This window comes from Pelecanus crispus, chromosome 7 (assembly GCF_030463565.1).
Source record: "Pelecanus crispus isolate bPelCri1 chromosome 7, bPelCri1.pri, whole genome shotgun sequence".
Classification (NCBI taxonomy): domain Eukaryota; kingdom Metazoa; phylum Chordata; class Aves; order Pelecaniformes; family Pelecanidae; genus Pelecanus; species Pelecanus crispus.
The window spans coordinates 16,619,833-16,631,855 of record NC_134649.1 but is presented as its reverse complement, the minus strand read 5'-3'; the positions used below and the strand labels follow the sequence as shown (position 1 = coordinate 16,631,855).

Genomic DNA, 12,023 nt, shown 5'->3' with positions numbered 1-12,023 from the left:
ACTGTCCTCACCATGTTCTTTTATGGACACTGTATACCCCTTGGTGTTGCAACTGTTCATCTTGAGCTTTCTGACTGTATTTTCTCTTGGCTGCTTTTTTGGCTAGAATAGTGTTGGTTTTTTCCCCAGCTCAGTTTCTTCTCATCAATTTGTAACTAGCTCTCTACTTGATTCCTTCCTTCCTTACAGATATGTTAAAGCTTTGGTGATCCTCTTTCCTTAAACACCCGGTATTTTGATGCTGATGCTTTTTTTTCCCGTCAGACAAGTTTTAAACTATTTAGTTGGCAGGCTGGTGCGGCTATCCTCATTGTACTATTCCAAGTCTAAAAAAGTCAGCAACTGATCTATAATCATATAACAGTATTCTTTGACTAGAAAGGACCGGTTTTACATTCCATTCATTTCCACATGAAAAACATATAATTTTTTTGTCCTGGTTTTGCCACATCAAACTTTGCTATAAAGAAAACAAACAAAACAGGAACCAACAACCTGACACCATTTAAGCAAAGTCCTTACATACGAACTGTCTTCCATCATCTCCCTGAGCTCATCTGGCTGACCTGAGCCACATACCAGTACAAAGGTAACAGCTTCTTTATTGCATGGTAGTAAGACAGCAGAAAGTGCAAGATTAAAGAGGTGGCAAAGTACTACTCCGGACAAGTCGTTTGTGATGTTTAGTCTGCCTAATCAGAGGGACAAGTTTTTGTCCCAGCGTCTGTGGTGGTTCTGTGAGGAAACTGGACTGATACTTAATGTATCATTCTTTCTTGTTCCATAGCCATGATCTGAAAAGATAGGACAATTTCTACCACCTGACTATCTCTGATTGGAACTGAGACTCCTGAATCTTTCAAAGGGTCCCTTGGCTTTCTACTCATCCACAGTCGTAGGATCTGTATGGGGTATGGGGCTTTGCTTTGCTTTAACCAGAGAAAGGTCCTGGTCTCTATAAATATAACCCCTTATGCAAAAAAGGGTGGCGAACATTCCTTCTATCTAGGGATGAACTCCAATGCCTCCAATGAAGTCAGTGGTAAAATTCCCATTTATTTCAGTGAGGCCAGAACCTCCCCTTACACATTTAAAGTTGTATTTCATGGAATACAATGAAAGAACATTGATACCTGAACTCCCAGGAACCTATATGGTGCCTGGACTTTTTGAACGCTTTCATTCTTAGAAAGATTTCAAGGACAGGAAGAGTCTGAATACCTGGAAAACCTTTCACTCGGTCATTTTCCTGGAGTGACTTATTTCATATTTGCTGATAAATCATTGCATCCTGTTCTTGAAAGTCATTCAGTAGAAAATAACTAGCATTTATGCAGCTACCAGTACAAAGCTACTTTAAATAAACTCATTTGTCACTACCTCTCTCAAGACAGCTGTTGTCAGCACCATTAAAATTCAAATTTGGTTTGCCTATGACAATTAAAACGATGACAACACTGAGAGAATTTAACCATTTCCATTGTTCCAAACAGATAAGCAAGTTAATTCTGTGCTGTAAGCCATCACTGTAGCCATAATCAACTGACTGTGTATTGAAGAACTGTGATGTTTGAGATTATTCAGCCTTGACCGGGTTGTATCAGTGACCAAATGTTTACTTACTGAATTGAGTGATTACTCCAAATCCTTGTCTTGTCTCCAGCAGTTTCAAGGCTTTTTCTCTGATACAGGTATTTCCTTCTTTTAGTTTATTTGTTACAGTTTTTGAACCAGATTTGAATGTCAACCAAGGAATTTTGAGTTTGATGTTGCTTCTATAGTAACGCTGCCACGGAATACAGAAAGACATCAGGGGCTGACCCTTAGCCTGAACTCTTGAAAACCCATTTTTACAGGCATAAATAAGTTTCAACTCTTTTGTATTAGAAGCTGCAGCCTTTCCCAGGAGTTTGTTGTTATATACCTTACTGTTTGTTCATGCAGGAAGACTGATGACTTCTCTTCTTTTTCCAGATTTTCATCAATAATGAGTGGCAAAATTCTGAAAGTGGGAGAATATTCCCAGTATATAATCCAGCAACAGGAGAGCAGATCTGTGAGATCCAGGAAGCTGACAAGGTAATGCATCCCGTGACTGGGTAGAAATGTATAAAAAGATCAGACCAACAGGTCCAGAGTAGCACTGTTGGGCAGTTCTGTTATTTATCACAGTTCCAAAACCCATCATGTGTGACTAAGGTTGTACAACAGCAAATTTCATAAGCCTGGTAATGTTATTTACCTCAGTGCCTTTGGTTTTTTTCTTCCTTCTTGACAGGTTGATACGGACAAAGCAGTGAGGGCAGCTCGCCTTGCTTTTTCTCTAGGTTCAGTTTGGAGGAGAATGGATGCATCGGAAAGAGGCCATCTTTTGGATAAGCTAGCAGACTTGGTCGAAAGAGACAGGGCAATTCTTGCTGTAAGTGGCACATGAAATTCAACAGTCAAATCACGTGTCAGTTTTACATTCTGAAAGCAAATTAGTTCATAAACTTGTTAATATGAATTACATTTGAAAACTAGACTCAGCTTGATGGCTAAGATGGCCGACTGTCTGCTTAAGACCTGATTCAAAGCCCATAAAAGTCAACAAGGGTCTTCCAACTGACTCAAATGAGCTTTAAATTGGACAGACAAATGAATGGGTGTGCACGCACATGTATGCCTGTTACACGCTTGTAACTCTTCTCAAATAAAAAATGGAAGACTGAGCGAAATGATTTGTGCAGATATTAATGAAATGGCAGGTGAAATGCTTACTGACACTCAACTGGTAGCATGAATTCTGGGTATTACACTATTTCGCTCATGTATGAAGCCATCTAAACGGTGGCATTGTTAATGTTGTTTTCCGCATGTCAAGTGCTTTGAACTAAGCTGGCGAACATCTTAATTCCAGCTTTGTCAACACTTAAATCATCTTACCGCCAGTGTATACTGTAAAATCGCCACAGGGAGAAGGAAGTGCACAGCAAATCAAGTTTACTCTGCCTGTCATTTGACTTGTATTTCTAGAGCCAAGTTCTTCACTGAATTGCACTGCAGGCAATGCCATTAATTGCTCTTGGGGATATAAGTCAGTGCAGAATTAGGCCTCCATTCTTTTCTGTAGAAATTCATTTGATGGTTGGTGTGTTACACATGGGCATACTTTGCCCATTCTTAACGATTTCTATTAGACAGCTATTGAGAATGAGTTAAGCTACTCAACATCTTAGGATATTTTATTGGATTCTCTTTGCTAAATGATCTTAGGAGCCCCTAAGAGGATAGCTTGTAAGATACTTTTAAAAATAGGAATATTAACTTAAAAATAAGGACATCAGCTTGTTAATTTATGAGCTTCCCTAGAGGAGAGTTTGTTTATTTGATGGCAATAAATAAACTGGCTGTAGAGTATAGATATCTCAGACCTCAGCAGGAGTCTTGGCAGCCATATAGAGAAATTTTTATATTCACATCAATTATATAAAGAGGGATATGTCCATTCTTCTCTTTATGGATTCAGATCATTAATATGGGGTTACAAGGAGCCCCTTCTCAGCTGTTATCATTAACATAACAGAACCTAGTTTGACAGGCATTTTTATCTTGGCTCCTGATGAAAGCAATTTAGCATTTATATATCTGGACCCAACACAGTGGCTATTAGGTCCAAAATACACACAGGCACATGTACATGCATGTGGATACACACACAAACCCACAAGACAGACACACACATAAACACACACGCACGCACACGTTCTTAAAATCATAGTCATTCCAGAATACTCCAGAAGGAACCAGATTTTTTTTTTAAGGAAAATGCTTTTTGTTCACATTTGCAAAAAGAAGTAATAAAGGGGATCACATAGTTGTTTTGAACCTTGTGTGCTAAGACTATTGCAAGGCTTACGTAACTGGTTGGTCTTCATTAAAATCTGCCATATCTGAAGAGCTGTTAAGACAGTGAATACTTAAGTACAATAGTCTAAAAATGCTACTGTGCTTATATCTCTTAACTTTTTCTTGTCCTCTAGACTATGGAATCACTGAACAGTGGCAAACCTTTCTTGCAAGCTTTCTATGTAGATCTTCAGGGAGTCATAAAAACCCTGAGGTATTATGCCGGTTGGGCAGACAAAATCCATGGAATGACCATTCCTGTAGGTAAGAGAGATTAAAGCACAGGTATGCACCTAAACCTTCTCATGGCCAAATGGCTTAATAGATTACAGCTTCATGAAAGGTAGAAGAGAAGCTTGCTTTGGTCTTACAGTGTGCAGTATGTTGCTGAAGCAGATGTTTAAAAGTCAGCAAGGGCTGGACTAGATGACCTGCTATCGTTCTGCCCTACATGCACATCCCAAAGTGTTTTCTTTTGCATGTGTCCATCCGAGAAGGAGATAGCTCAATACCTACATTTAAATATTGTTACACTTATAAAAATGGATGGGGTATAAGCCTGATAAATACCTTGGAACACATGAAAGTAGTGTTAGCTGCCTGTTTAAGAAATGGTATGCTTACATATACATCTTGTTTATCTATGTCTTCTTACTGCCTATGCAAATCATTTTACTTGGGACTAACACAAGATCCAAATACATTTATACTTTGAGACAGTTTGTAACGTTACTGTAGAGAACTGTATATACGTATCAGATATATTTTGTTATATATGCTGCTTCAAATTATTCAGTGGGATGAGTTTTATATTGTAGGTATGAGGTAAATCTTTATAGGAGTGCTAGGAAATTAGTTATTCTGCTCTTATTTTTTGCTAAAGAGATAAGAAAAAATCCTTACCATTATTTTTATTTAACAAATCTTTTCCTCCTGCCCCTCCCTCCCAGCTGTTTAACAAATACAGGCTGCATTTTCTGTTGCACAGTCTGGACTAGATGTACCAACTGCTATAAGTATGCAAAAGGTGCAGTCATTAAGATAAATATACTCATCTTTTGCCTGCATAAAATAAATCTTTGGAAAAACAGTAAGGAAAACAAACATTTATTCTGTGAATTGTTTTTGGCTTCATGGTGCACTGTTCAATGCACATGCATGTTTATTACACTTTACTGAAGGAGACCAGGAAGGCACACTCACAAGCAAATGATTTTTGCTGTTGCCCATCTATTTCCATAAAATTACATTATGTAACACGATATCTGGAGTACACTAGCTTGCCTCTGTACAGCAAACCACAAAACTATCAAAGTTAGGCAAGCAGGTAAATTGAAAAGGTGGCCCCAAAATTTTCAGGAGGAAAACAGATCACGTAACTCTTATTGCAGCATTACTCATTATGGTGTTTCAGCTGATTAAAATCGCAGTGTGTACTGACTGATGTTTATCATCACTAGTATATTTTCACCACAGAAATGACAATATTAATATTTCAGGTGTAGACTCTCCTGTAAGGACTCTTGAAGATTTCCACAGTCATTTAGGCTGCGATTCATAAATCCTGGTTTTGCTGCTTGCACGTCACATTTAAACATGCAAAAGTGCAGAGCACACCATAAATTCATATATTCAGCAAATTTCCTGTTCCCTAATCCCTTTCTCCCTGGTCACTGAATGCCTCCTCCCTGCTCGTTAGCCCCATAGGTACACAGAATTTAGGTCAGTCACCAAAAGGCATTGCCAGGTTAAGGAGAATAAATATTCTCTGCTTATTCTTGTCCTCAAGTAGTGTATCAGATGAAAACCCCGATTTTTCTTCAGTGAGGTGGGCTACACTGGGGGAGAGGAAAGCACATTTTCAGCAGGCCTTCCTAAATGCAAGCTTCAGTGCTAACACAGTTATCAGTAGTGTAGAATGGTAAGTCCATTCGCAGGTTTTCAGGGTATCAATTAGTTCTTCCTCTTGGTTTAACACTCCTCTGTATTCCTCTAGTTTCACACCATAAATTTGTCATTCTCATAAAGCTATTTTAGAGCAAGGCCAGTGTTAAACAATGGTGTTCTTTACATTCATTTACCATCAGCTCATCAAAGGAAACCAAACAAGACAATAAAAACAAAATAAAAACCCTATTAAATCTCCTTCTTTTTCTGTTCAGTGTGGTAATAAATCTGAAACCTCCCAATCTTTCATCTGTTTCTGTTGAGGTTTTCTTTTCCTCTAAAATAAAAATAGGCAAGTGATAGACAAGTAGAGAAGAACAGTGCGTTTTACAGTCACATTCCTTTTGGTCCCAGAGCTGCTAAAACCTTCAGACTGCCCTTTGCTTGCTCCCATGCGTAAAGCCTTGATGATTTAAATTAAAACAGAATGAGGCTAGACTAGAAACTGTTAAACTAATAAACAATGCAAGCAAAAATGTGTCTGTAAATCAATATATGATATGATACAGCTTAAAGAACCAATTTGGCTCTCCTCACCCACTTGTTTGCTGCGTCCTGCTATACGAGGCATGTGACTGTATTATGATTGATATGCAAATAAAATATCCGGGACAGAGACTCCTGATGGAAATCTAAGCAAACACATCTGTGGAAGGTATTGTTGTCCCAAAGTGAGATCCCTGGCTAAATGGGGCTTTCTTTCTGATTAAAGAATAAAAATCTTTGGGCCAGGTGCTAAGCAGCTGCAAATTGATCTGGCTCTATTAATGTCAGTGAGGACTGAAGAATACCAGTTTACATCAGCTGAGAATATTAAAAAAAACCCCTCTTTTAAGGCAAATTTTTAGATTGGATATGGGATCAGACTGTCAGATCCCTCTTAGGCAATGTTCTCCTGGCTGCCAGCTGGTAGGAGGATAAGAGTAACAATCAACAGCAACAGCATCCTAGAATAAGTGTCATTAGCATGACTTGTATAAACTAATCTTAAAACTCTAAAATGTTTTAAAAGTCTCCTATCTAATTTCTGAGCACAGGGGAGCTTTCTATCCTCACTGTTCAGAAAAAGTGATTCACTTCATCAATCTTGAGTTATTGGTAGCAGCTTATTTTACATTATGGACAAGATGGCTCTTAGATACATGTTTGGCCTGTCCAGAGGCATCTGAAGCTTCTGAATAACTTCAAGTTACGTATGTTCACAAAGATATTGTTAGAAAGCAACCTCAAAGATCCCATCCTAACAGTAAGTCTGTGGATGATGAACTTTGGAAGTAGGTCTCAAAAAGGGCAGCTGTCTAGAGTCTAGCGGAAGAAAGCAGGGCAAGCAACTCTGCATGGGAGGTATTGCTCTGCGGAAAGAACGTTCTGCCTACATTTGGTAGAATTAACCACCATTTGTCTGACTTGGCAAGCAGGTTCAGGTTATCTATAACTTTATGTTATGAAGTACGCAGACATGTGGCAATGATTATGCAGTGACAATCTAAAGTCAGACAGTGCTAACGTAACTGTGTTACTGTTATGTTGTCACCATCCTTCTGGCTGAGAATCCACCTCTCACAGTACTACCAAGTACAAGCTGGTATTTTTAGCTGACTCCTCTATGTGGCTCTTAGGCACTTAGACAGTTTTGCCTGTATATACTTCTCTGTATTTTGACTTCTACTTTACTTCTGTCTGGTCTGATGATTCTTCCCTATGGTCTGTGAACCACTGCTAGCATCTGTGAAAGATAACCTAGAAAATCAAACTCATCATCTCAACTCATGAAACAAATATTCTCATCTCCACTGGGAAGTTGTTAAGCACCTAGAGATGAAAATGGTGCAATGACATTTTGTCAATGCAGAGCAAACCGACTGATTAACTATTTTCTTCCTCCTCTTCCTGATGTGAATCTCTTTTCTCTCTCTCCCCCTCCCTCATTTCCTCTGTTCTGTCCCTTGTCGTGGTTGCAGGGTATTGTTACCTTTCTCATAATTATTCTATATCTGCTCCCCCCCACTGATGCATTAGCTACTCTAGCTCAGGTTTCTACTGAGCAAATCCTGTAAAGTAGATGTACAGAAATATGCAGACCTGAAAATAAGTTATTTCTAATCAAATTCAAGTTGAAGTCTTTACTTAAACCCCAGAAGCTTTATGGATTAACCCATTTATTGTTACCAGATGTATAGTACAGGACATTGCAGCAGGTTCCCAAGACGTACTCTCCGTTGCGAAATTAGGTCTTTCCCCGATACTGAACAAGCCTGGCTGCAGCTCCAGACTGATCGTGGTAGAGGCCACAGCCGCCCGCACGCTCTCACACCATGTGAAGCAAAGCACATACCCCTGCGTTGGATGGTGACAATGGGAGCAAAAGGACTGTCATCTCTCCTCTTACTCCCTTCCTCCGTCTGACCATTTCCTATCCTGGTAAATAATCTCCTGTGACTGAGCCTAGGTAACCTTCTCATCATTATCACATACTTAGTTGAAATGATTTTTCTAAATAAAGAGATTCAAGTTTTTCTAGGTGACCAAGCACTACAGGCCAAGGGGCACATTCAGCTCATGCCTTTAGCATAGCCCTTCCCTCAGCTGTAGCCTCACTGAAAAACATTTGACCTAAATTCAGAGGTGGTTTGAGCCTGAGCTATTTTTTACAGCTACAAGGCTCACTTTAGTTACAAGTAAATCTACTTTGCAGAGATGCAGGCCAAGCACACTAACAAAGCTGATGGTTAGACAATACCTTAACGGGTCCCCACACAGAGCAGGTCATTTGCCTGCTCTTTATCAATTGGGAAGAAATCATATCACAGCATGTATAACCTCAGCATGTACTCCCAGACCACAGGCAAGTGCTGAAGCAGCAACAACCATGCAGCTTTGTGAAAGAGCATGAACTCCATCAGCCCCCATGACAGTCACTTACACCAGCTGTGCAAAATGAGCCAGCACAGAGGCCTGCCGCTCCAAGCAGGCTGGGCCATGCGAAAGGTTCCCACAGACCACAGGCCTGACCCCAAATAACAGATCTGTTTATTTCATGACCTGACTCAGGCTGCCCTGAGCTCACCAGTGCTTTAGTTAAGGACTGCAGGTCTAGTGTAGCACTCACTTTAATTAATGATACCTCTTACCCCTGGAGCTTTTTGCCATTTTTGTTCATCAGGACCTTAAAAATAATTACCATCAGAGAGTTAACTAAGTAATTCCCTTTAGCCTCACACAATCCGCACCTGCTCTTTGTGAACATGCAGTCTGCTTTTCCTGCATCTTTGTTGTTAGGATCTTTCTTAGACCATATTCTTATTTCTGTCAAAAGTCCCGTGAGAAAAGCCCATCATTTCCCAGTTTCCAGTGACTTGGTCCCTTCATTTATTCAGTCACCTCTACCTTGTCCAAATGGTTTGTGAAAACTTTTCTTACTCTCCGATGTCTTGTTTTCTAGCTGCATCCAACCTTTCCCTGTCAACTCAAATTGACTGCCTATTTAGCTTGAGGCCATTTCTGATACAGGCCTTGTTCTGCAAGTCAGCTATCAGAGCATGGCTATATGATGACCCCTATGTTCTCCTTAGTGTTGTCTTCTGCAGTAAATTATGCTCAATTACACCTCAGTCACAAGCTTCCCCTCTTCATTCCACATATACAGAGGGTGGTGTGTCATTCCATTACTTCAAACTGTCTGTGTCTTCCATGCAAGATGAGTGAGAAGTATGTTACTATTATCCCACATCTGCTTGTATGTATACCTTTATATTGCGGTGTTGCAGTCATGCCTTTCAGGAAATTGCCTTTGTGACTCTTCCTTCACTGCTCTCACCCTGAAATCAGCAGAGGCCAGTAAGTGGCTTCCCTGCTACTGCCCTTTTTTGTGCAGTACAGCTTGTCCTCTTTCCCAGGGAACAAAGCAGGTTACTTTCTGGTGGGATGCCTGCTTCCTTTGTTCTACAGAAAGAACAATTAGGTTGCTCCTGAGCCTAGGTTTCCCATGCTGGCTCATGAAAAAACATTTCCCTGGCTTCTTTATTTCTTTTACTGCCATCAAAGGCTGATCCTTAGAGCTTTTCCCCCGCCTCTATTTTTTTTTTTTTGTTCTGCCAAGTCAAACTGCACTTGAGAGTAACCATGCTCATCTGTTTCAGATGGAGATTATTTTACGTTTACAAGACACGAACCCATCGGAGTGTGTGGACAGATCATCCCTGTGAGTATCTCTACTAGCACTTTCTATTTATTTTCATTTGAACCAGCTCTCTTTAAAGACACATAAAACATGGTCCTCAGCTATGTGTGTTTTCCATTACGAAAAAAGCTGAGCTCATATTGTTGACATATCTTTAACAGCCTCCCTGCAAATGCTTATTTGAACATGCTAATAGGGTTTAGGCTCTGTTATTAGGAGTTAAGTTCTCAAGTCATAGAATTCTCATGATTAAAACAAGCAAAGCAAAACACAGTGTTAATATGCTGTCAGTGGTTATGGATGTTCACACAACTTATGGAAAATTGATGCTTTGCTGTGGTAGTCTTTTTATTTATTTAGTTTTTACTGTGATTTAACAGGCTCCTCAGTTCCTGGGAGAATGTGATGCATTTTAATTCCATTCTTTCCTGCTATTTCTTTTACAAGGCTGGAGGAGAAAAAGAAACTCCAGGAGACATATCATTACAATTAACATTGTATAGCTAATAAAAGACATGAAATGTTTGTTTTATTTGTTATGAGAGAGAAACACAGCATTTCATCAAATCTAATACTCCCCCTATACCCCAATATACATCCTTAATATACTCTTGCTGAACACTGCATGGGAATCACACTGAGAAGCTAACTTTTTCAGAAGAACCAGTTAAGCGGCTTTGGCAGAAATTTCAATGGGAGGCTCACATATAGCTATTAAAATATTGTGTGGAAGCTTTTTTCCTTGACAAAGCACTGGGGAACTAATCAGGACATTCTCTGAAATTTTTGTTGATGATGGTTTTTTATTTTGTTCACGTTAACCGCAAAGCCACTAAACAGCAACATGCAGCTATTCCATCAAAAGAGTAGCAGCCAGAAAAGATTACTTTAACAATGTTAAACTCTTTTTCCCTGTTTATATTTGTTGTTATTTCATGTCTTTGTTAAGGGGTGGCTATTGTGTTTGGCACTCCGTAGAAACTCAGAGAAAAATGCAAAGGACTCAGAGAGTCTGTGGCTACACCCGTCCTGCAAACACCTACGCACTCTCCTAACTTGACTCGCGAGTGGTCCTTATGAATGAATGATTCCACAGCTCTGGCCCCATTCTTCACCCAAGTACATGGATAAGCATTTGCAAAATGGTAACCCCAGCATCTAACCCCAAGGCTGCTGGACATCTCTTAAGCTTGTCTCACTGAGCTTAACTGACAGATCTGTTGAAGAAACTTGGCCACGGGCTGAAGATCATGCCAAAAGCAGGATTCATTTAGTTCAGATTTGTAAAACTCTTTGTTCAGGGTACCCAGCCATCTACCATACTTGTTCATTCTTCCCCCAGGTTTGTCCTCCAAAACTTCAACATGGCTGTCATACACATCTAGTCTAACAAACAGTGCTGCTAATCTGTTGCATATTTCCTCCACAGCTACCAGTCACAGAGCACAGCCACTGAGCCGCCGTGTGCACTTAGCCATTACGCTAGCAAATATGTTATTACAAAAATAAAATTAAACAGCAAGCCTAACAGTAAACTCCTCATCCTCTTTCACAACCTAGCTTCCATCAAAACATATGCTCTTTGGCAGCTTTGTAGCATAAACAGGGCTATATACTACCCTATAAAAACTCGTCAGAGCTCTCCTTGCAGTACCATTAGACGTGCAGGCTGTCAGCACACTGTTGGCCCTATAGCTCCCCTCCCAGGTTTATATACTGGAGATGGAATTAAAACATCACTTTGTGTCCAGAGTTTATAAACAACTGAGGGAGTAAAAAATTGGGTGTTCGGTGACGGAAAGACAGTTGTGTATTTTTTCAAGCTAGCCAGGGGCTAGAGAGATGTCTGTGAGAGTGGCAGCTGATATGCATCTGGCAATAACATGTTCTGGCCAGTGGCTGACTCTTTGTGACTGATATTTTCTATTTTCTTTCCAAAGGAGATTATTATATGCATTTGTAAGAGTGATGGTGCAAACGCAGTTATTTTATTACTCTGACATTTCCA

The 12,023-nt window shown here is 39.8% G+C and overlaps 1 protein-coding gene across 2 annotated transcripts in view; it reads left to right on the top strand.

Moving 5' to 3' along the window:
- The window catches only part of ALDH1A2 (aldehyde dehydrogenase 1 family member A2), a 54,936-nt gene that overhangs the window by 22,356 nt on the left and 20,557 nt on the right, over window positions 1–12,023 (top strand). For both annotated transcript variants that reach the window (XM_009490989.2, XM_009490988.2), the window contains exons 2-5: window positions 1,975–2,079; window positions 2,279–2,419; window positions 4,023–4,152; window positions 9,975–10,036. In XM_009490989.2, coding sequence (XP_009489264.1) covers window positions 1,975–2,079; window positions 2,279–2,419; window positions 4,023–4,152; window positions 9,975–10,036 — 438 coding nt within the window. The remainder of the gene's footprint in view (window positions 1–1,974; window positions 2,080–2,278; window positions 2,420–4,022; window positions 4,153–9,974; window positions 10,037–12,023) is intronic.